Source organism: Sus scrofa, chromosome 12, assembly GCF_054392235.1.
Source record: "Sus scrofa isolate SSC_HxYL_T2T_F1_AM1 chromosome 12, Sscrofa_HxYL_maternal_Yorkshire_Landrace_v2.0, whole genome shotgun sequence".
Taxonomy (NCBI): domain Eukaryota; kingdom Metazoa; phylum Chordata; class Mammalia; order Artiodactyla; family Suidae; genus Sus; species Sus scrofa.
Window position 1 is genome coordinate 58,379,574 of NC_139394.1, and position 23,419 is coordinate 58,402,992.

The 23,419-nt window shown below is 46.0% G+C and overlaps 1 protein-coding gene and 1 long non-coding RNA gene across 6 annotated transcripts in view; one reads left to right on the plus strand and one right to left on the minus strand.

Moving 5' to 3' along the window:
* CYB5D1 (cytochrome b5 domain containing 1) lies at window positions 1-4,884 on the plus strand. 2 transcript variants are annotated; one of them, XM_084986063.1, is made up of 4 exons: window positions 1-559; window positions 652-728; window positions 854-1,072; window positions 1,710-4,884. In XM_084986063.1, exons 1-4 carry the CDS (start codon window positions 400-402, stop codon window positions 1,938-1,940), a joined length of 687 nt encoding a protein of 228 aa, XP_084842189.1. In that variant the 5' UTR covers window positions 1-399; the 3' UTR covers window positions 1,941-4,884. The 2 variants fall into 2 exon arrangements, with proteins under 2 accessions (XP_084842189.1, XP_084842190.1); XM_084986064.1 differs by lacking the exon at window positions 854-1,072.
* LOC102158553 (uncharacterized) overlaps window positions 610-23,419 on the minus strand; it is a 23,491-nt gene continuing 681 nt past the window's right edge. Inside the window, exons 2-3 of one of the 4 annotated variants that reach the window (XR_014821821.1) lie at window positions 22,020-22,117; window positions 610-745 (exon numbers count right to left, since the gene is read on the minus strand). This is a non-coding gene — a long non-coding RNA (uncharacterized LOC102158553). Of the gene's footprint in view, window positions 746-8,103; window positions 8,969-10,514; window positions 11,061-17,606; window positions 19,678-22,019; window positions 22,118-23,419 lie in introns of those variants that run through there. The other 3 variants (XR_002337366.2, XR_014821820.1, XR_014821818.1) reach the window with 3 other exon arrangements.

Sequence of the window (23,419 nt, forward strand, 5' to 3'; positions counted from 1 at the left end):
ACATATCCTTTAGGAACCCTGGAAGGAAGCGAGAATACCTTTTTTCTTAATCGCACTCCCCACTCCCTTGTTTTTCTGCCTCGCGAGATAGTACGTCCCAAGCACTCCCTATAGCCCAGGCCACTCAAAATTAAAACGGAGGGTCTTTTCCTCCCCCCGGAACTCCGGAGGACACCACTCAATTACTTCAACGTCGGAATCGGACCACGTTTCCCGTGAGCCCCACCTCGCCCTCACAGCGTCTGATCTTGACAGACGGTGGCCGGAAAAGGACAATGGTTTCCATGTCAGCGGATAAACGCCCTCTCCTTAGTTCCCGGACGAGAGGGAGGATGCGGTAGTGAGTGCGCGCTGAAAAGCAAGAGCGCAACTGAAGGAGCCGGTGAGAGGGCGAGAGCCATGCTGCGCCGGGGCCTAGTGGCCGGGCCAGACTTTGAGTATTTCCAGCGTCGCTATTTCACGCCGGCCGAGGTGGCCCAACACAACCAGCTGGAAGACCTCTGGGTGTCTTACCTGGGAAACGTGTACGACCTGACGCCGTTGGCACAGGAGTACAAGGGTAAGGGCTGCACTTTTGGGCCGGCGTCGGGCGTGCGTTTGGGGGTGCTTGGTTCTTGGGTGTCTAGCACTGACACGAATGCCCCTTCCCAGGAGACCTGCTGCTGAAACCCATCGTGGAAGTTGCGGGCCAGGACATCAGCCACTGGTTCGACCCAGACACCGGAGACGTGAGTTCTGCTGGAACCTGGGGTTGGGGGGAGGGGCACTGTAGAGCGGGGACGAGGCGGAGGGGCTGACCGGAGCCCGAGATAGTGACTGCTCAGACCCCCCTCCGCCAAACCCTACTTTAAAGATCCGCAAGCACATAGATCCGCTGACCGGTTGCCTGAGATACCGCACCCCCTGGGGCCGCTTTCTGCACGTGCCACCTCAGCTGCCGCGTTCGGACTGGGCCAATGATTTCGGGAAGCCTTGGTGGCAGGGGTCGCGTTACGAGGTGGGGCGGCTGTCCGCCAAGACCCGGACTATCCGCATCATTAACACGCTCACGTCGCAGGAACACACGCTGGAGGTGAGAACTGGTGCCTGGGGGCAGGTGAGAAGGAACTGGGAGTCCCAGCAAACCTCCTCGCAGATCTGCAGGCCAGCAGCTCTCCGTAACTAGTGGCAGCTGTATTTTTTTTCCGCTTTTACGGGTGACCAAGGGAAGAAGACGACCATGTAGGTCCCCGGGGTTAGCAATTCGAGGAGTGGCTGAGCCACAAGGTGTGAGAGACTCCCTCAGAAGTCCAGGGTAGTTTGGGCGTCGTAGTTTGGTCCTCCCAAGTTCATGTTGAATTTTGAACAGCAGTTGCAGGTGGACTCTCTTATTAGCCTGCTCTATTGTGGAGATGAGGTGAGGGGGCAGTGACTTTAGGGCCAACTGTTTATTAGAAGTGGCTGCCCTAAAGGCTGGTAGGATTTGGGGGCCATTCATTGCATGCTGGAGCTCCATCTTTATTTCTGGGACTGTGGAATGCCTTAAGCCACTATCGGCCAAGGGAAGCACTCTGATCCCAGCTCTATCATCTTTGGGGCTCCTGGCCTTTGCTTTGCTTTGTGTGTGTGTGTGTGCGCGCGCGCGCGCGCGCGCGCGCGCGCGCGAGCTGTATGCACATGGGTGCTTTCCACTCAGGAGACTGGGGGTGGGCTGCTTTTCTGTTCTCCAGGTGGGGGCTCTGGAATCATTGTGGGAAATCCTACACCGCTATCTCCCCTATAATGCACATGCCGCCAGCTACACATGGAAATATGAAGGGAAGAACCTGAACATGGATGATACCCTGGAAGACAACGGTATCTGGGATGAGGAGGAAGAGCTTGATTCTCTCGATGTGGACAGTACACACCATACACCTGCGTTGCTCCTCTACTTCAATGATGACCTCACCGAGCTATAGGGCGGGAGATGGATGCTTATGTAGAGTCAAGACATTTTGAGTTTAGCTGTTTCTGTGCCCCTTAGGAAAAGAGGTGGGAATGGGGTGTGTGTGTTGGGGGGGGGGGGTGTGCGCGTGCACGCGCGGCTAGACTTCTGTTCCACTCTGGGAGCTGGCCTGTGGTTTCCAGGCCCTGCTGAAGCGTAAAGGTCCTACTCCTCCGCTTCATTACAATTTACTTTGAGAAAGTTGGGGAGAATGCCAGAAGTGAAGTAGTTTATAGGAATGATACCAAAAAAAAAAAAACACAAAAACAAACAAACAAACAAAAAAAACCTGTCTTAAGTCAGGGAGATGTAGAAGAAGATAGTCAAATAGAGCTCAGGTGGAGCTTTTTGATAGTAGGAGAAAGAAAAGTCCTTCTTTCCTGGCGATGATGGGAATGGGGTGGCTGCAAGCTTCCAAAGACAGGCATAGGGAATGTCTATCTCTGGCCATACAAAACTGGCTTCTCTCTCTCTTGAATACTATTTGGCAGCTGAAACCCAAAAGGAAGAAAGAAAGTGAATGGTCATCAGATAATTCAGGCCAGATACTACGCTATACGCCTTATACACATCATTTAATATCACCGCCCATAGGATGGGCCCCAGCGCCACTACTGTACAGATACGTCTTCTGAAGCGTGGCAAGATTTCATAGCACAAAAGGCACACTAATTAATAACCAGAATGCAAACTCAGGTCTTCCCAATTCCAAAGTCCAGGTTCTTTTCAACATAAAGTTAATATCTCAGGGCCCAGGTTCATGGCACAATGGGAACTCACAGGCCTGTTGTGAAGTCCACTGTGCTGTTGTGTTGTTTGTTTGTTTGTTTGTTTCATTTACTGTCTTTGGAAGGGAGTTAGCAGAGTTCTGCAGTGGCAGAGATGAAAACAGGGAAGGCTAAGTGTCAGCCGAGTAATAGCTATTGAGGCTACTTCCAGATTAATCGGGTTAATAGCAAAACTTTCCTCTGGGAGTTCCCATCGTGGCTCAGCAGTTAACGAGCCTGATTAGCATCCCCGAGGACTCGGGTTCAATCCCTGGCCTTGGTCTGTGGGTTAAGGATCCGGCGTTGCTGTGAGCTGTGGTGTAGGCCAGTGGCACCAGCTGGGATTAGACCTCTAGCCTGGAAACTTACATATGCCATGGGTGTGGCCCTAAACACACACACACACACACACACACACACACACACACACACACACACACACACACACACACACACACACACACAACTTCCTCTGACTTTTCTGAGACAAAGAGGTGGGTATAAACTGACTCCAGGAAAACTCGAGTGGGAAAACGTGCCTTTGGGTTGGGACAATTTAGATGGTGGAGCAAAGCAAAAAGGAGGCAACGGCAAGTATGTTCGTGATGGGCCTGTGCCCCTGAGGGAGGGTGAGGAAGTCCCTAAGGGTGACCTTAGCCAGACAGTGACTCTAGAAGAAGGGGCTCGACAGAGGTCATGTAAAGAGAGGAGCTAATTCAGTCAGAAAACCCCTGGCACTCAAGAGAACCACCGTGGGAGTTCCCGTCGTGGCGCAGTGGTTAACGAATCCGACTAGGAACCATGAGGTTGAGGGTTCGATCCCTGCCCTTACTCAGTGGGTTAACGATCCGGCGTTGCCGTGAGCTGTGGTGCAGGTTGCAGACGCGGCTCGGATCCTGCGTTGCTGTGGCTCTGGCGTAGGCCGGTGGCTACAGCTCCGATTCAACCCCTAGCCTGGGAACCTCCATATGCCGCGGGCGCGGCCCAAGAAATAGCAAAAAAAAAAAAAAAGAGAACCACCGTGGAGGCCCGTAGCCAGAGCCGGTCCCTTTTAACCCAAGTAGGGAAGGGGAATGAGACTAAGAAGTGAATTTCTTGACAGTCGCAGGCCAGAAAGAGGCAGAGGGACGTCAGTGCCTCTTCCTGGGAGGCGGCCCCCTCCGTAGGCTGCACAGGAGTTCGCTGAGGGGCCGGCGAGGAAAGGTGTGGGACAGAGGTGGAGGCATGTATTCCACCTTTCGCTTTAGCAGTATCTGAAGTCACGGCGAGACTAAGGGCTTCCATTCAGTCCCGTGTATTGCAAGAATCCATGAATTATCTGAATCATTTCGCCACTTAATCAACCCTACAGTTGTTTCACGTGTATCTTGTTTGCTTGGTTAAACCCTACACTATTTGAGAACCAAAGCTGTGCTATTGCTCTAGCACCAGTCTCAGGGCCACGGGTCCCTCTTCCAGAGTCTCCTACCTTCAGTACCTCTTGCCAGGAACACATTCCTCTCCTGCCCAGTCACTCTCCAAGGAGATTCTGTCCCCTAAATATCTCTGGAAGCCATCTTTTCTCCAAGCTGTCATCACCGCTTGTCCAGACTGCTGCTTCCTCGCCAGGTCTCCCATCTCCCTTCCTGTCCTCCACACACAGCCGCGTGAGCTCTGAAAAACAAACCTAAACACCTGACTTTCCTCATTCAGATTCTTCAGTGGCTTCCCGTTGCTTTTGGAATAAAGTCCTAAATTCAAAGAGCTTGCATAAGTCAGCCTGTACCATGCATCGACCCTCTTGGTTCCCTAAGTTCCAGTCACATTGGCTGGCTTTCCGTCTTCCTGCCGCAAAGCCAGCACACGGACTGTTCTCTCCGCTTGTAACACTCGCATTTTCCACCTTTTAATCCTAAATGTTTCTTCCTCGGGGAGACCTTTTCTGATTTTGTGATGTAGGTCAAGACTTTTAGTTAAATCTTCTCTTAGCACCATGCCTGTTTCATAGCACTTATTACAATCATAATGTTTACAGTAGAGACGTAATTGGCTGGCAGGCTGCTAGATTGTAAGCTCATGAGGGCAGAAATCACGTCCATCTTGTTCACTGCTGTATTCCCAGTGTCGGGCACACAGTTGTTGCTCAATAAATTTTGACTTAATGAACTCAAATGTTAAGTGAGCTCATCTGTCTGTAATAACTAGTGGATAGAATATTGTATCTGGGGGGGGCAAGGTGGGATCAAGAAATTGGATGAGGAGTTCCAATCGTAGCTCAGCAGAAACGCATCTGACTAGCATCCATGAGGACGCAGGTTCAATCCCTGGCCTCACTCAGTGGGTTAAGGATCCCACATTGTCCTGAGCTGTGTTGTAGGTCGAAGACGTGGCTCAGATCTCACGTTGCTGTGGCTGTCGTGTAGGCCGGCGGCTACAGCTCCGATTAGACCCCTAACCCGGAAACCTCCATATGCCGAGGGTGCGGCCCTAAAAAGACCAAAAAAAAAAAAAAAGAGAGAGAGAAATAGGATGAAATAGGATCCTGTGTTGCAATCACTATCCACAGGTTTCTTGCCTGCCATAGATCCAAGACCAAAAATTTCTCTCACTGGAGATTTTGGGGGTACTCTACCTCTCATTTCCCCATGTGGCCACCAGGGGGCTGTAATCGCCTAAGAGACAGGACTCGAGGACTGGCTGAGGGAAGAACACTTCCAAGTTCCAAACAGGTTAGGGTTCCACAAGCGGGGGCTGGGGCGGGGCGGGGCGGGGGGTGGGGGGAAGACAGCTCTCTATGTATATATATGTATAGGTGGTAGGGAAGGATCAGAAAAAAAAGGGAAGACAAAAAGGCCACGATCTTATTAGGATTTGGTTTATTCCTGTTTTAAATTTTTTTCCACAAGCACATGCTAGGAAAGGAGCACAGTTTGAGAAAGAAAATCTCTATTACAGGTGTGGGTGTGTACGGGGTGAGGAACAGAGCTGCAGAAGAAATAAGGACCACAAATATTTTTTATTTTTAAATTTTTATTGATTTTGTCTTTTTAGGGCTATGCTCTTGGCACGTGGAAGTTCCCAAGCTAGGGGTGGTATAGGAGCTGCATTTTCTGGCCCACGCCACAGCCACAGCCACAGCCACGCCGGACCCTTAACCCACTGAATGGGGCCAGAGATTGAACTTGCGTCCTCATGGATACTAGTCAGGTTTGTTACTGCTGAGCCACAATAGGAGCTCCTACAAATATTTAAGAGTATATTCACTTATTCTTGGTAGACTTTGAGTTTTTGTGATTTTTTTTTTGGTATGAATATATTTTATTCAATAAAATTATCCCTGGGAGTTCCCGGGTGTGGCTCAGCAGAAATGAATCTGACTAGCATCCATGAGGATGCTGGTTCAATCCCTGGCCTTACTCAGTGGGTTAAGGATCTGGCATTGCTCTGACCTGTGGTGTAGGTCACAGACATGGCTCAGATCTGGTGTTGCTATGGCTGTGGTGTAGACCAGCAGCTACAGCTCCAATTCGACCCCTAGCCTGGGAACCTCCATATGCCACACGTGTGGCTCTAAAGACAAAAGAAAAAAAAATTTTTAAAAATTATCCTTATTAGTACTCAAGTTTTCACCATATTTATTTATTTATTTATTTGCTTCTACTATTTTTATTTACTTATTTTTTCTTCTTTGGCCACCCTGTGGCATATGGAGTTCCCGGGCCAGGGATCAGGTCCAAGCCGTGGTCTCAACCTAAGCCACAGCTGTGGCAACATCGGATCCTTGACCCATTGTGCCAGGCCACGGATCTAATCTGCATCCTAGCACTCTCAAGACACTGCTGATCCCATTGCACCACAGCAGGAACTCCAGTTTTTACCTTTTTACCCTACCATAAATAATATACAATATACTTGTACTTGCAAATATATTCTTTTATGTTAGTATTTTTAAAAAAATTTATTATACTTGATTTACGATGTTCTGTCAATTTCTGCTGTACAGCAAAGTGACCCAGTTATATATACCTTCTTTTTCTCATATTATCTTCTATCATATTCTTTCACAAGTAATTGGATATAGTTCCCTGTGCTATACAGGACCTCTTTGCTCATCCATTCTAAATGTAATAGTCTGCATCTACTAACCCCAAACTCCGGGTCCATGCCACACCCTCCCCCTCCCCCTCGGCAACAAGTCTATTCTCCATGTCTGTGTATCTGTTTCTGTTCTATAGATAGGTTCATTTGTGCCATATTTTAGAATCTACATATAAGCAATAGCTCTTTTTTTTTTTTTTTTTTTTTCATATAGAGCCCTCTACTAGGCACTACCATGTTCTCTAAATGTCCAAGACTGGATATTTGCATGAGGATTACATAAATAATGCCGCAGTCTAAAACCTAGAAAGTAAGTAGAACATGAGTGTAGGGTCCCGGCCCTTTCATGGTGATCTCTTTGGTTCTGGAGGGAGGTGGGGTGGTGGTTGGAATACTGGAAACTGTCTGTCCTCAGTAAGTCACAGGAGCTTCAAAGGACTCAAATAGCAAATATTGCCCACAAGCCTCAGTTGCTATGTGCACATATCATTGGGGTAATAAAAAAAAGCATAAATTCTTTGCAGGAAGCTTGCCCATTCAGTGGGGTAAAACATACACATGGAAAGGCAAATGAAAATAGTACACAATAAGGGACCAAATGATGGTACATTAAAAGTTTCTACCTTCATGGCAAATCACATTTGGGTTAACCTGGACATCCAGAAATGGTTTCTAAATACTGTGTGTGTGTGTGTGTGTGTGTGTGTACGCAGATGTGTATTTTTTTGAAGAAAAGGTGCTATAATTTCCATCAGTCTCAAAATGGCTCAACTCCCCATCCATGAAATGGTACACACACAAGCATAATAATAAACACCCTCAAAATAAAATATCAGAGGTGATAATACACTGCGGTCCTAGGATTCCTGCCACCTGTCCAAACGGTCTTCTTTAACATGTTACACCTGTGTTCCCATGGCAGCAGTTCCTAAAACTTTAAGCCTTGGGGCTAAGTTTAGGGAGTTTCCGTCATGGTGCAGTGGTTAATGAATCCGATTAGGAACCATGAGGTTGTGGGTTCGATCCCTGGCCTTGCTCCGTGGGTTAAGGATCCCGCGTTGCCCTGAGCTGGGGTGTAGGTCGCAGATGCGGGCTCAGATCCCGCGTTGCTGTGGCTCTGGCATAGGCCAGCGGCTATAGCTCCAATTGGACCCCTAGCCTGGGAACCTCCATATGCTGCGGGAAGCGGCCCTAGAAAAGGCAAAAAGACCAAAAATATATATATATATACATATTTTTTTAATATATATATATATAACTAGTCTGAAACATTTTACTATTGCTGCCCAATTCTTTTTCTTTTTTTCTTTTTCCTGGCATAGAACGGCAATTAATACATATTTGTTTCAGGAATGAATGGTAAATGTAACCACCACCATTTGAAACATCTTCACTTAGGAGTTAAACAGATTCAGATAATGTGGTGTCCCCTGCTACCTGCCCACTCTCACTATTTGAAGAGAGATCTGGAGAGTGAGTGACATCTGTACTGATAAATTCTTCCAGTCCTCCTAGAGAATAGTAAGGAAGACAAGATATTTTCTTGGCCTTAATGAACAGCCTATAGACATAGATATTACTCTATAATAATGTTTCAGTTGAGAATGTATGTCGAGATTGGCTGCGAGTAACAGAAGGCTGAGCTGGGGCTTAACTATAAAGGGTTAATTTTTGTCACATAATGAGAGGGTTTGTGGTGAAGCGACTCCATTGGTTAGTTCATCCATGTCTCAGGTTGCTGCTGTTTTCATCTTCATGATTAATCTCCTTTTTGGCTGCTCTACTTCTAGCCTTGTATTGTGGGCAGGAAGGAGAAAAAGGCAATGCTTATGTCAAAGCAAAGAAGTTTCCCAGACGTGTTCAGCAGACCTGTGACTACGTGTCACTGATAGGAAATGCATGATACAATGACCCTTAGCTGCAAGGGAGTCTGGGACAGTAAGTATTTTATACCGACATCCACAACAAATGCAGGGTCCACCACTGTGGAAGGAGAGAAGGAACTGGTGACGTCTTCTACAAGAAGAGTGAAAGTGCTGTTCATCCTCTCATTAACGAGAAAAGTTACTAAGCACTTCCAGCCGAGCACTGTTCCAGGCACTGGGGACACAGCAGTGAGTGAGACAGGCAAGGGTTTTGCTTTGCCAGGACTTACACTCTAGTGGGATAAACAAACAAGTAGACAAGATCATTTCAGACTGAGCTAAAAGCTATATGTTATGTATGTATAATAGACATATATGAACACATACACACAGATACACCTATATGAAAAGAAACAGAATTACGAGAGAGAGCGGTGGTCAAATGATCAGAGGCTTGCCTGAGATGATCACAAAGACTGCTCTGTATTCCCTGTACATCTGCATTTACCTGCGTTTATCAGTTAGTCTTTATAGAAAACTGAAATAGTGTTTTATTTGAAATAAGAAGGAAACTGAGACACAGAGGTTAAGTCACTTGCCAAAGGTTATGCAACCAGTAAGCAGCAGAGGTGGGCTCAGAAACAAGACAGAGTAGGCCATCCGCTTAACCACTGAGGTGCAGCCCTTCCCTGGATGACAGAGGATGCTGGTCCACTTACCTGTTTCCGCCTAACAAAACCATCCGAAGACTTAAGTGGTTGAAAACAACCACCATCACTTAGTTGCTAATGAATCTGTAATCCGGGCAGGGTTCAAGGGGGACAACTCACTTCCACGGGAAAAAGTGTCGACTGGGTGGACTGCTGGAAGCCAGAGGGTTCACTTTCAAGATGGCTCACTGGCAAATTGCTGGCAAGCTGATGCCATCCATAGGTTCTTCTCCGTGTGGGTCCCTATGCAGGGCAGCTTAGGCTTCCTCACAGCATGGTAGCTGGGTTTCAAAAGCAAGTATCCCAGGAGAACCAGGACGAAGCAGAGTCACCTTTATGACCTCACCTCAAATCCAAGGGGAAGGAACTAGACCTTACTTCTCCGTGGGAAGACGGTCAAAGTCACATCATAATAAGAGCATGTTGGATATAAGATATTATTATAGGACTTCCCATTGTGGCTCAGTGGTAACAAACCCGACTAGGACCCATGAGGATGCAGCTTTGATCCCTGGCCCCTCTCAGTGGGTTAAAGATCCGGTGTTGCCATGAGCTGCAGTGTAGGTTGCAGATGTGGCTCAGATCTGGTGTTGCTATGGCTGTGGCACAGGCCAACAGCTGCAGCTCCGATTCAACCCCTGGCCTGGGAACTTCCATACATCGTGCATGCAGCCCTAGAAAGAAAAAAAATAAAAAGATGTTATTATGGCCATTTTTGGAAGATACAATTGATCACCGATGTACTGGAAGCAAAAAGAAGGATATCCCATCAGTTTTTGATGGGAGTAGGGTGTTGAGCCTTTCTTGAAAACCTAGCTGGAATCCCGGTCTCACAAACATAATGCATGTCCATATGTATTAGAGTTCCCGTTGTGGCTCAGTGTGTTGAGAACCTGACTAGTATCTATGAGGATGGGAGTTTGATCCCTGGCCTTGATCTGTGGGTTAAAGATCCAGCATTGCTTCAAGCTGCGGTACAGGTCATGGATGTGGCTTGGATCTAGCATTGCTGTGGCTGTGGTGTAGGCTGGCAGCTGTGGCTCATATTCGATCCCTAGCCTGGGAACCTCCATATGCCACGGGTGTAGCTCTAAAAAGACAAAAAACAAACATATACATATGTATTATGTATGTTACATAACACATTTACATAAAACATATACAGTTCATAAACACAGTACTTGGCATCCGCTATGCTTAGGCACAATTCTGGATTCTGTGACTACACTAAATAGAAAGACACAATTTGCCCTCGAGGAGCTTACATGTTAGCAGGAGACTGAGAGAAGTTTGTGAGCCTCTTAACTTGTCATCTTGCTCCCACCTGTACACAGCAGCCAAGGGAAGCTTTTCAAGTTCCCGTTTAAAGTCTCCACAGGCTTCCAGTTCTTAAGAGGACAGAGGACATCCTGACCACTGTCCACAAGGCCCTGCGTGATTTGGCCCTTCCAGGCTCTTCCTCATCTCCCATGCTGGCCTTTCAATTTCTGACACTCCCCCAAGCTCCTTTCTATGAGGCCTTCTCACATGCTGTTCCTCTGCCTGGAACACTGCACCTTCCACCTGTCGCGAGGCCAACTCCTGCTCCTTAAGTCTTTGCTTAAGCGTCACTTTCTCGGAGAAGTCTTCCCTGATCAATTATGTCAACCCTTTCATCACACCCTCTCAGGTGGCCCTGAAACACCATAACAACAATGAAAATATTCAGCGTAATTTGCTATTTAATGTCCATGTTTCTCCCTCTTTAGACTGTAAGCTCCAGGAAGGCAGGGACTCTGTCTCTTATTTGCCACTGGATACCTAGCACGTAGCCCAGTGCTCAGCCCAGAGCAGTAACTCACCCGATATTCATAAATAGAACAAACATCATGTGACAAATGCTACAAAAGCGCTAAGTATGAAATGCCTTGGAAATACCCAGTCTGGGAGATCAGTGAAGGCTTTCTGGGGAAGCATCATCTCAAGCTGAGACCAGAAGGACAAGGAGGAGGTAGCCAAATGGAGAGGGGGGAGCGGATACAGAGAAGGAGTAAATAGCAGGAATAGAGCATGGGGAGTGTGTGCAGAGCTTGCGGGCAGAAGGAAGTGCAGAGAGGTAAAGCTAAGAGGAGATGGGAGGCCAGAGGAGGGGGCGCAAGGAGAGGCACTGAGGCCAGACCAGGTCCTGCAAGATTTTGTAAACCAGGGTAAGACTTTTAAAAAGTTGAGATATAATTCACATACGATAAAACCCATTCTTTTAAAGTGTACAGTTCAGGATTATGTGTTTTCTAAGGAGAATATCATGAATAGATTTGCATTTTATTTTTTTATTTTTTTGTCTTTTTGCTATTTCTTGGGCCGCTCCCGCGGCATATGGAGATTCCCAGGCTAGGGGTCTAATCGGAGCCGTAGCCACCAGCCTACACCAGAGCCACAGCAACACGGGATCCGAGCCGCGTCTGCAACCTGCACCACAGCTCACGGCAACGCCGGATCGTCAACCCACTGAGCAAGGGCAGGGACCGAACCCGAAACCTCATGGTTCCTAGTCGGATTCCTTAACCACTGCGCCATGAAGGGAACTCCTAGATTTGCATTTTAAAAAGGTGACCTGGGTGAGTTCCCATTGTGGTGCAGGGGAAATGAATCTGACTAGGAACCATGAGGATTCAAGTTCAATCCCTGGCCTTGCTCAGTGGGTTAAGGATCTGGTGTTGCCATAAGCTGTGGTGTAGGTCAAAGACGCGGCTTGGATCTGACGTTGCTGTGGCTGTGGTGTAGGCCAATGGCTACAGCTCCAATTAGACCCCTAGCCTGGGAACCTCCATATGCCAGGGGTGTGGCCCTAAAAAGACACACACAAAAAAAAAGTGACTTGATTACAATGTCAAGACAGAATCGACTGGAGAGGAGAGAGAGAGAAGAGAGAGTGGAGACAGGGAGGCTAATGCTACTGTAGCGCCCAGGAAAGAGACGAAGGGGGCCAGAACAAAGCGAGTGGCCCTGCAGATCCGGGAAGATGAACTGAGGTTAAGCGAGAATTACACAACTGGATGATTTGTTGTGGGGGTGGGGAGCTGAGGCAGAGGGGAGAGTCAAGGATGACACCCTTTTCTGGCCTGGGTGACCAAGAGGCTGATGAGTCCACTGACGGGGAAGGGGAATGCTGGAAGAAGAGTCTGATGGGAAGGAAGCGGAGGTATTTTTACTTCGCTCTCTGAAGTAACTTTGGGGCATGGAAATACAGACATCCGCATCTTACAGGACATGTGGTACCAGATCCTGAATAGAGCTCTAGGCTACAGCTAAAGGTGTGGGAATTAGCGGCAGAGAATAACTTATCGAAGTCAAGGGTGAGACCACCTCCAGAATAAAGTGTAATCTATGCACGGAAGGCCTGGGAGCAACAATGACCAAGGGAGGGGAAGAGGAGAAGGAGCCAAAGTGGTGAGAAAGACCCTGGGAAATGGTGCCGGGGAGACAAAGAGTATTTGAGAGGAGGGGGTCGTGTCCAATGTTGCACAGCGTCAGGTAAGGTGAGGATGTTCCATCAGAGAAAGAACTTGAGCTCTGGATTCAGGTGGCAGCTGAAATCCAAGTTCTGCCACTTACTAACAGTCATCCTGGGCAGCAGCCTATTTAGCATCCACAGATTTAATGAACAGTAAGATGCCTTAGAGAAGTCGGCCGGCCGATGGATGAGGTAGAAATGGGATCTTCTCAGAAGAAATCCACCTGTAGATGGGAGGAATTTCCCGGCTTTGTAACCGTGCACAGACCGTTCCTTCTTTTAGTTTCCATTTCTCCGTAAAATATGGGCCATAGAAGGCTTCACTAAGGACCAAAGGCATAAATCAGGACACGGTCACCTAAAAAAAGCCACTTTAAACGTTGTTGAGAAAACTGAATACGGTACAGGAAAATGCCCAGCAGTATAAGAGGTCCTTGGGACAGACAGGCCAAAGTTTTAGTTTTCTTCCCCCTTCTTTGAGCTGCCACTCTATTTGGTAATGGGTCCCTCCCTTGGGATTTCCTGAGATTCGGCTTTATTTGGCATCTAGGTAATACCCATCACGATTAGAAAATCAGTAGACCGCATCTGTGACTAACATTTGGTTTCCAACCTAACAACGGCGTGTGTGCCTCCGTTAGGAGAACGGAGGATAGTAAAACGCGGTTTGCTTCACATCATGCCAGAGAGTTGAGCTCAGGGATATCAAGCAGGGGAAGCGAGGAGATGGGCCCAGCTCCTGGGAACAAGGACGAAGGGCAGCGCTTTGCTCCTTCAGTCTAAGGTGCTATTCAGAACTCAGGCTGTGAGTTCTCCCACCTTGCAGTCATCTGAAGTGAAGCTCTCTGACGTGAGAAGCGTCTAATAGTAAACCCGACTGCTTAGGACGACAGCTCCCCATCATCAGGTGCCTCACAGGTGGTGCTTTATGCAAGTCAGCTCACTCATCTTCACTGTAGCCGTGGAGAGAGGCCGTGCTCTCCCTGTTACAGGTGAGAGAGCTGAGACCTGAGTGATGGGCTGCTTGCCCGCGGTCACTGTTAGTGAGACGGAACTTGGATCCCAGGAACTACCTGAATCCAGAGCTCAAATTCTTGCTCTGTTGGAAGGAGTGGATACCTTCAGTAGTTGGCTCTGGAACACATTTTAGCAGTTTTACAGTTTTGGAATATACCATCTTTTAAAAAATTAGTCAATTTTAATTTACCAATCAGAACTAATTTAGTCTTAAATTAAATAGCTCTGTCACCCATGACAAGCAAAGGGGCAAGAAGAAGGCAGCTTGGGGTTAGCCAGCCAGGGGGTCAGGGCAATTCTGCTGACACAGCGGGCGCTGAACAACAGATGGAAAGTGAGGCACCCTGTGGCCAGCCAATGAAAAACTATCAAGAAATTGTTAAAAAGCAATGTCAAAGGGGATTAAAATGTTTGGTTTTTGTCATTTTGTATGGGACTATTATATTCCGTTTCCATCATAGTGGTCAATCAAAGCAGGTCTAAAAGGCTGAAAGAAGACAAAGCCAGTGATTTGGGGCCTAAATCTTCCCTTTCTTCTTCAAGTATCCCCTTTACTCAATGACAAGCAAAGGAAAGGATTTAGCTAAAAAGCAGCAATAGAAGTTATGAGCGGACGTGAGGTCGAGGACTCACACAGGTGATACAGGCTGTTTCAAGAAGGGGGTGGTCAAGTTAAGAACCCAGAAATTTCCTTTGAATCTGTAACCCGGTTGTTGGACATCTTGTAAAGGCTGTTTGAGGAGAGCAGCCAGGCAGAGGGTTGGAAAGTGAGTAGGCAAGTAGACAGTGCACGTAGCTAAGACTCCCAAGAAACACAGCTCTGCGTGGGCACAGACAGGCAGGGTGGCAGCTAAAGGGTCCAGGGTATCTTGTTTAAAATCCGGGAGATCTGAGTGTATTGAAATGTGGTTGGGAAGGCGCAGGCAGAGTGGGACATAAAGGAGAGTCAGGGGATCACGGTTAACCATTATCTCGAGAAGGTGGCAAGACTGGGAGCCTAAGGCCAAGTGGCCAGAGCTATAGCTGCACACAGGACAGGAGGGAGGAAAGGACAAACATAAACACAGTTAAATATGTAGGTTTAGTGAATTTCAAGGGAGTTCGCATCTGATGATCTGTGCCCTAGAAGGAGATGATAAGATGTTCTATTGGAGTGTAAGGTGGAGAAGGTTTGAGGAATTTGAAGAAGGTCTGAAAGTCACCATGGAAAACTGAAAGGAAGCTGAATAGGAAAAAAGATTTCTGGGCAGGATACCGGTCTGGAATGGTCATTGTGTTTTCTGCAGCTGCACTTTGCATCCTGAGTGTAAACAGACAGCTGAAGTGATCCAAGGTTAGGGGTTTATAGGAGGGAAAGAAAGGGTGCTGAGACCCTGGCTGTGGAGTGGCTGGAAGGACAGATCAAGGAACCTAAGTCGGATAGGGAAGTCTCCTTAAAGACTTAGAGATGAGTCAGGAGTGATTCCTTTAGAGAAATCATACTACTTTTTGTCCCATCTGGCTTCATTAGTTATTGTAATCATGGCCACATAAATTTGTTTACACCAGTAACAGACGGTACTTTCTCACTGTAACAATTCAGAATTATCAATAAAGCTGAATATCCCCTTTGACTATTATTTCCCGAAAGTGATCACCGATACCAGTTTGGTATGTATATGTCCAGAATTTTTAAGAGGCATTTATATACATATAAATGTATCTATAAAAACACATAGTATTGTTTTTAGTTTCTTTGAACGTAAATTAATAAGTGATGTCATGATGTATTATTTTGCAGCTTACTTTTTTTTTGTTTTTTGTTTTGCCTTTTCTAGGGCCGCTCCTGTGGCATATAGAGGTCCCCAGGCTAGTGGTCTAATCAGAGCTACCGCTGCCAGCCTACACCACAGCCACAGTGATGCTGGATCTGAGCCATGTCTGCAACCTACACCACAGCTCATGGCAGCACCAGATCCTTAACCCACTGAGTGAGGCCAGGGATCAAACCCGAAATCTCATGGTTCCTAGTCGGATTCGTTAACCACTGCGCCATGCCGGGAACTCCTGCAGCTTGCTTTTTCCATTCAACAATAAAGAACCTTACTAAGTAGATGTACCTCATTTTTCTTGATTGCTGTGTAGTTTACTTACCTATTCACTTCTGTTGGATATTTAGTGTTTGCAACTTTTTGCTATTACAGTGTTGTAATGAACATCTTTGTACATGTCTACTTAATACACAAGTGTGCTGACTGTTTCTCTAGGGTAGATGGTAAGAGGTGGAACTCTGTGTCAGAAAACCTGTGAGTTTAATAATGTAATAGATACAATTAAATTGACCATTGCAGGTTCTGTAGTATAGGTATTATAGATAAGAAGTTACATATGTGACCACTAATTTTACATGTTAGTTCCTTTAAAACTCTAGACATGATTGACTTAGAAGTCTCTTAGTATATAGAAAAAAGAACAGCAGACTAGTAATTGGAAGATACAGGTTCAGGTTCTGGTTCTGTCCCTAACAACTCATCTGGGCCTCAGTTTCTATACCTATAAAACTAAATTAAAGCAGTGTTGCCTGAAATACGGTACCTATACCACTGGGAGCATGCAAAATGCTTTTATTTTTATTGACTTTTATTTTAATAATTACTGTATTTTAAAATAACATAGGGGAGTTCCCATTGTGGCTCAGCAGAAACGCATTTGACTAGCATCCATGAGGATGCAGGTGTGATCCCTGGCCTCGCTCATTGGGCTAAGGATCCGGCATTGCCGTGAGCTGTGGTGTTAGTCGCAGATGTGGCTCAGATCCCGCATTGCTGTGGCTGTGGTGTAGGCCGGCAGCTACAGCTCCAATTTGATCCCTAGCCTGGGAACCTCCATATGCCGTGGGTGCAGCCCTAAAAAAGACAAAAATAAAATAAAATGAAAAAGAATACAGTAAACTAGGAAAATTATATTTATCCTATCAAATCAAGGATTTATAGATATTATTTACTAGTAATATAAAATTTACTTTTTTTCTTCTTGAAAATTCTTCTTTTTCTAATGATTTTTATTTTTTTCCATTATAGCTGGTTTGTAGGGTTTTATCAATTTTATACTGTATAGCAAGGTGACCCAGGCACACATATGTATCTACATTCTTTTTTCTCACATCACCATGCTCCATAATAAGTGACTAGATATAGTTCCCAGTGCTCTACAGCAGGATCTCATTGTAAAATTTATTTATTTATTTATTTTTAATTTTTTTAATTTTTTTGTCTTTTTAGGGCCACACCTGTGGCATATGGAGGTTCCCAGGCTAGGGGTATAATCAGAGCTGTAGCCGTTGGCCTACACCACAGCCACAGCAACACCAGATCTGAGCCGCGTCTGCAACCTGCACCACAGCTCACGGCAACACCGGATCCTTAACCCACTAAGCAAGGCCAGGAATTGAACCCACAACCTCATGGTTACTAGTCGGATTAGCTTCCGCTGCACCACGATGGGAACTCCTTATTGTAAGATTTAAGTTAAAGAAATGCGAACTGACCTAAAGGAAAATAGTATGCATATAATAGTATAGGTGGCACATAAGTATGGCAAGTCATGAATATGATATATGAAGGACTTGAAGTTTCTTCATGAAATCAAGAAAAGGTTAGATTAGAGCTGTAGTTCCCAGACTTTAGATTACAGTGACTAGCAAAACATTAAAAAAGAAGTTAGTGATCAACATGGAGTTGCTGACTTTTTATTGTGCTGATTAATGACATTGAGAACACAAACTAAACCCACCTATAGGCCCATCACCATTATTTTAACAGAAAGATATTAAAAATATTATTTTGTAACTTTAAAGAAGTACACATGTTAAAAAATTTTCAACTTGTACAGAGGTATAAAAACTTATTTTCCTTATAAAATCTATCATGGACATCCATCCATACATCTACTCCATTTTTAGAAAGGCGTTTTCTTTGGCCACACCCATAGCATGTGGCTGTCTCCCTGGCCAGGGATTGAACCTGTGCCACAGCAGTGACCTAAGCCGTTACAGTGACAACACTGGATCCTTAACCCACTGCACCACAGAAGACCTCCTAGCTTTTGTTTTAAATAAATAATCTTATCACTGGCTTGGGAGTCCCTTACAATTTTTTTTCTCTTGCATGGGAGCATCTAATTTCTGGTTGGCATCTGACAGCTGCATCCCTGAGTTCCTTGTTCTCACCTAATGGTCTTCTTATTAAAAACAAAAAATTCTACCAATTAGTCAAACAGTAAGTATTTTAATTTTAATTTTTTGAAATACAGAAAGATAGAAAAAGGTAAAGTGGTGCCTACATTGGAACTGACAGGCAGGGAGACAAACAGCTAGAAAGAGCAAGACACACAGGCACAGATAAAAGGCCTAAGGACAGACAGAATAGACAGCTGAAAGAGAGGAGAGGAACCTGGAGACACAGGAGAGACATAAGAACCGAGGAGACAGAGAAGAATGGCCAAAAAAACAGGCTGTGAGGAGAGAAAGAAGAATTACTGACATGCAGGCAAGATGACCAAGAGGGATGCAGACAGGCAAACAGAAAAGGACAAAGAGAGAAGGAAGGCAGACAGAGAAAGAAAACAATGAGCAAAGAAAGAGGACAAAGTGATAAGAGTGTTTTAGACTACGCAGTGCTTTATAATTCATAAAGTGCTATCACATACATTATTGCAGGCAGACAGGGAGAATCCAGCAGACAGATGGGGTGATGGAGGGATCCAGGCCAATCAGACAGAAGAGAGGGAAGGTGGCCAATCAGAAAGAGAGGCTAGAATAGAGCCCAAGACAGTCAGTTAAGAGAAAAGACAGAACCAAGAAAAGAGAAGTGAGAGGAAGAGGGGGAAAGAGAGGAGACAGACAGAGACAGAGGCTGAAACCCTTAAATTCAGGAATACAGACAGAGAAAAGGCAGGAATGAAAAAATAGTAGACTGCGTGTAAAAGTTTTATCATAATTTTTCTGAAGGACCTGGATCGAGGTCCCCAAAGAGTTATAACGTCTCTAAGGTGGCATGTGAGAGGAGCCAGGAGGAAAGATGAAAAAGGGAGAAAAGTTTTAGTAAGAAGCAAAGTTTTTTAGACTAGGAGGAAGACAAATTTCTTCAACAGGCCTAGGTCAACAGCCTAAGGGTGCTGCTGAACCTAAAAGGATCTAGATTCATAGTTCTTTAAAGAATTCATATACAGACTGTGGGAAAAGCAGTGGGCCCTTACAGACGCCATGTGCATGTAAGCTAAGCTTACAAACCATCTGCACTTACTGACCATACCTTTATTTACAGGCTATTTTTCAGTGCTACCAGTGCTTTCCTGTCTGTTCTCAATTAATACTGACTTCAGTGAGGAAGAGAGACCAGCAATGGTGTGCTGTCTTCAGGGCAAGTTATGGCGCAGAGTAGACTAGGAAATTAGGAAAGAGCAAGCCCTTCCCAAGTATTTCTCAAGTCCTGGTAGGAAAAGCATGAGACCAGCAAGCAGTCAATCAAAAAGACACGTGCCATGAAATAGAATCAAAAAGCCAATATGGGAGTTCCTGTCGTGGCTCCGTGGTTAACAAATCCGACTAGGAACCATGAGGTTGCGGTTCGATCCCTGGCCTTGCTCGGTGGGTTGAGGGTCTGATGTTGCCGTGAGCTGTGGGGTCACAGATGAGGGTCGGATCCCACATTGCTGTGGTTCTGGGGAAGGTCAGCAGCTACAGCTCTGATTAGACCCCTAGCCTGGGAATCTCCATATGCCGCAGGAGCAGCCCCAGGAAAGGCTAAAAGACAAAAAAAAAAAAAAAAAAAAAAAAGTTAATATGCCAGAAATGGCAAGCCGGGTGAAGTTGGAAGGAGTACTGACACGGACAGAGGAAGAAGCCATCCAGCAAAACTGGGAGATAATTAGGAAGACATGACGCAAAAAGCAAGTAGACTTATACATGTGTGTAGACTCTTCTTTGGAATCTGATCCAAGAAATGTGTAGTGACTACCTCAGAGGAGAAGAAGAGGGGTGCAGGAGGGAGGCTTACTCTCACAGAGGATACTTTTAGTACTTTGAAAATTTGGGGGAGATCCCTGGTGGCTCAGTGGGTTAAGGATCCAGCGGTGTCACTGCTGTGGCACGAGTTGGATCCCTGGCCTGGGAACTTCTGGGTGCTGCAGGTGCAGCTGAAAAATAAAAATAAAAATATTGTACCGTGTGTATGTACTATCTATTTAAAAGTTGATGGAAAAGAAGAAAAGGGGGGGGAAAAAAAGCAAGCAGAGATGTGGACAGCAAGAGCCAGCCAGGCAGACAGACAGCAACAAAACGGGAAAACAAGGAGAGACTGGGACAATGGCAAAAAGACTGAGGCAGGCTGACTGTGTGAGGAACCAAAAAGATACAAAGAAAAAGAATGGAAACCGAGGCAAGCAGTGAGAGGAAGGCAGGGTAGAGGAGAGGGCAAGACGGCAGCTAAGACTTTAGGGCAAGCGGACCACTGACACTCTGGGGTAGTGAGACCATCATCACCACGGAAGGGATGCTGGAATAGGGGGAGCCAAGGGAGAAAAAGCTGAGAGGCAGACACACTGGAAAGAAATGAGCCTTCAACAGCGGGCAGACAGGCAAGAAGACAGACGTAAAGGAAGGCAAGGACACAGGCATAAAGAAGAGGAAAAACAAGTCGAAGGGCAAGATAAGAGGCAAACCAAGACAGGGAACTATGGCAGGGCCTGGAAGGTAGACAAACCAAGAGTCGGAGACTAAAAAAGTGATAGAGACAGGCAGGCGGGGAGACAGATGGCTAGAGAGAGAGTGGTGGGCAAACAGCCAGAGAAGCAGACAGACAACCAGAGAGAGAAAGAGGCTGCCAGCCAGTCAGGGAGGAGCAGACAGGCAGGCAGGCAGACACCATAACAGGAGCAAGCAGGTAGAGAGGCAGGCGGAAACAAGCAGAGAAGAAGAAAAATCAAGAGGTCAGTAGGGAGAGAAAAGGGAACAGGAGATGCCGGCAGGCAGAGAGGGAGATGGACAAGAGGGAAAATCAGGCAGATTAACAGATCCATGTGCAAAGCACACCCGGGGAGAATGATGAATGTTTGTACAGGGATGCACACAGCCACCCTCAGCCACCCACACCTGAAGCTCGGGGCACATGTGGCAGGCAGGCGGAGGCGCTCAGCACAGGCAAAGGGCACACAGGCAGAGAGCCTGTGGTGCACCAGGATGCGCAGGGCTGCCACATACACATGGGGACATGCTTCCCAGACACACACAGGGGGGCCAGAAAGAGGGGGAGGCACACACAGTTGGAGCCCGGAAGACAGAAGTAAACAGAAAGAAGACAGAGATGGAAAGTCACTTAGAGGTGACAGAGCCTGAGTCCAGGAGAGAGAAAGACAGCCTCGATGAAAAAACACACACATTCACAGAAGCCCATATACAGAAAGAGGGGGCCACCCAGATGAACTAGTACAGAGGGGCTGAGAAAGAGGACATAACAAAATCGAATGGAAGAGGAACTGGAGTTACACTCAAGACAGGAATGATACGGGAGCAGAGGCAAAAAGAATTCCAAAGTCCAGGTTAAGAAAAAGATGGAAATCAATGCTCAATAAGGTGTATTATGGGGGGCGGGGGTTGGCACATCAATAAAGAATACTGTAAGCCTTGTAAGCAAAAATGTGCCCTGCCACTATTCCTTTCTGGTTGCTGCCTACCTACCGCTCCTTGTGAAGGTACCCCCAAACCCTGCAGGGACTGCTGGCCGGCTGGCAGCCAAACCTAAAAGGTGGGAATAACCCAGGAGAGAAATGATTCCACAGGCAAGGGATGGGAAGCAAGGGAAAGGGCAAAATGAGATCAAAAGAATGGCTGGAAACTGGAGGAAGAAAAGGATAAGAATGAAACAGGGTCCCACGGAGCTACTTGCCCTCCATCCTTTGCTAGCATTACTCAACTGGCAAGTTTTATTTTATGACTTCTCTGACCAAATCGCTCGATGAGAAAGCTACTTTTGGGCTCCTTTGCAGCCTTCCATCTGATTCCTGGTATCACTTTTAAGATCAACACTGGGGTGCAGTGGGAAAGCATGGAGCAGAAAGTCAGATGACAATGCGCGTGTAACCCCCTACCTCTTTCTTTTTCTCAGTCCACGTTACTTTTCTCTTTCATGGTACCTCAGTTTCTTCCACTTTATCAGTGTTGGAGATCATGGAGGAAGGAAAATATACTGAAACGGGAGAAAAGAGAAAATTTCACAATCCTCAGACTTAACTCTTTCCCCTGTAATCTAAAAAGCTGTTCCATTTACCCCTAAATTAATTTCCCAAGTCAGATAAATTTTATATTCAAGTAATTGGGGGAAGGAAGGGAAAAGTAAAGGAGAAAAGAGGATAAAATTTACAACAATTTTAAATCGCTGAAAAGGCTGGGCAAAGGGGAGAATCAAACATGGACTCCTTTGAAAAAAAACTCAATCATCGTATCTATTCATATCTCTCCCCCAAAAGTCACTAGGATTTCTATCACTTTTTTAAAGAAAGGAAAAAAAATCCAGTACCGCTTCTCACTTAAAAGATACGTATACAATTAAATGCGTTTTGACTTCAATGAGGTATGTAGAAACAGAGTTATATATAAACATATATTTCATCTTTTTTCTTTTCAATGCCTGAAGGGGAAAAAAAAAACCTTCACATCAAACCACTCCCTTCTGAAGTATTCAGAAAAAAAAAAAAAAGCTTTTCTTTAAGAGAAGGGAGGTGGGGAGGAAGAGACTAGTAAAGAAAAGAAAAAAATTTAAATCTAGTTGGACTAGTATCTAACTAGTTAACCTTTAACAATTTATGCTGATGTCAGACTGAGCATGAGTACTGATTAATGCCCCCCCTCAAATATTTTTTTATAAGGGGGGAGTTAGTCACAGCAGCCATTTTTGTTTTATGCAGAAATCCTTCATGCCCCCCCAACGCACACACTCACATACTCAGTACACAAGGAAAATATCTCTATTAATCTGTGCACTAATCAGTTATGAAAAAAAGGGAGAAATTTGTGGGTTTCTGGGTAGAGGCTTGGAGATGGGGGTGTAACAGGGAGGAGAATGGGGGGGTGAAAAATGAAATATTAAGCCAGCCATTTTGTTTTAAAAGGGGATTTTTCCCCCCTCTCCCTTTCTTCATGGAGGGGGTGGCGGTGCTGGAGGGGGGGTTGTTTTAAAAATAATTTCCAGGCGGCCATCTTAGTGCCTCAGCTCTGAGAAATATTTCTGAGCGCCCCCCTCAGAATTTAAATATATTTAAAGCAACGGAGAGGGGGGTAGAGAGAAGTCGAAAACTTTTATATATATATATATATATATATTTTAATCCCCCTCTCTTGTTCTCTCGGGAGGAAGGAGAGAAAGAAAAAAAAAAGTCCTCAATTTTTTCCAAGAAAATTTTTGGGGGTGGTTTGGCCCCCCTCGTCAGACGGCGGCCCCGAGGGGGGGTTCGGAGGGGGGTGGCCCGGGGGTTTTGGGGGCTGGGGGAGG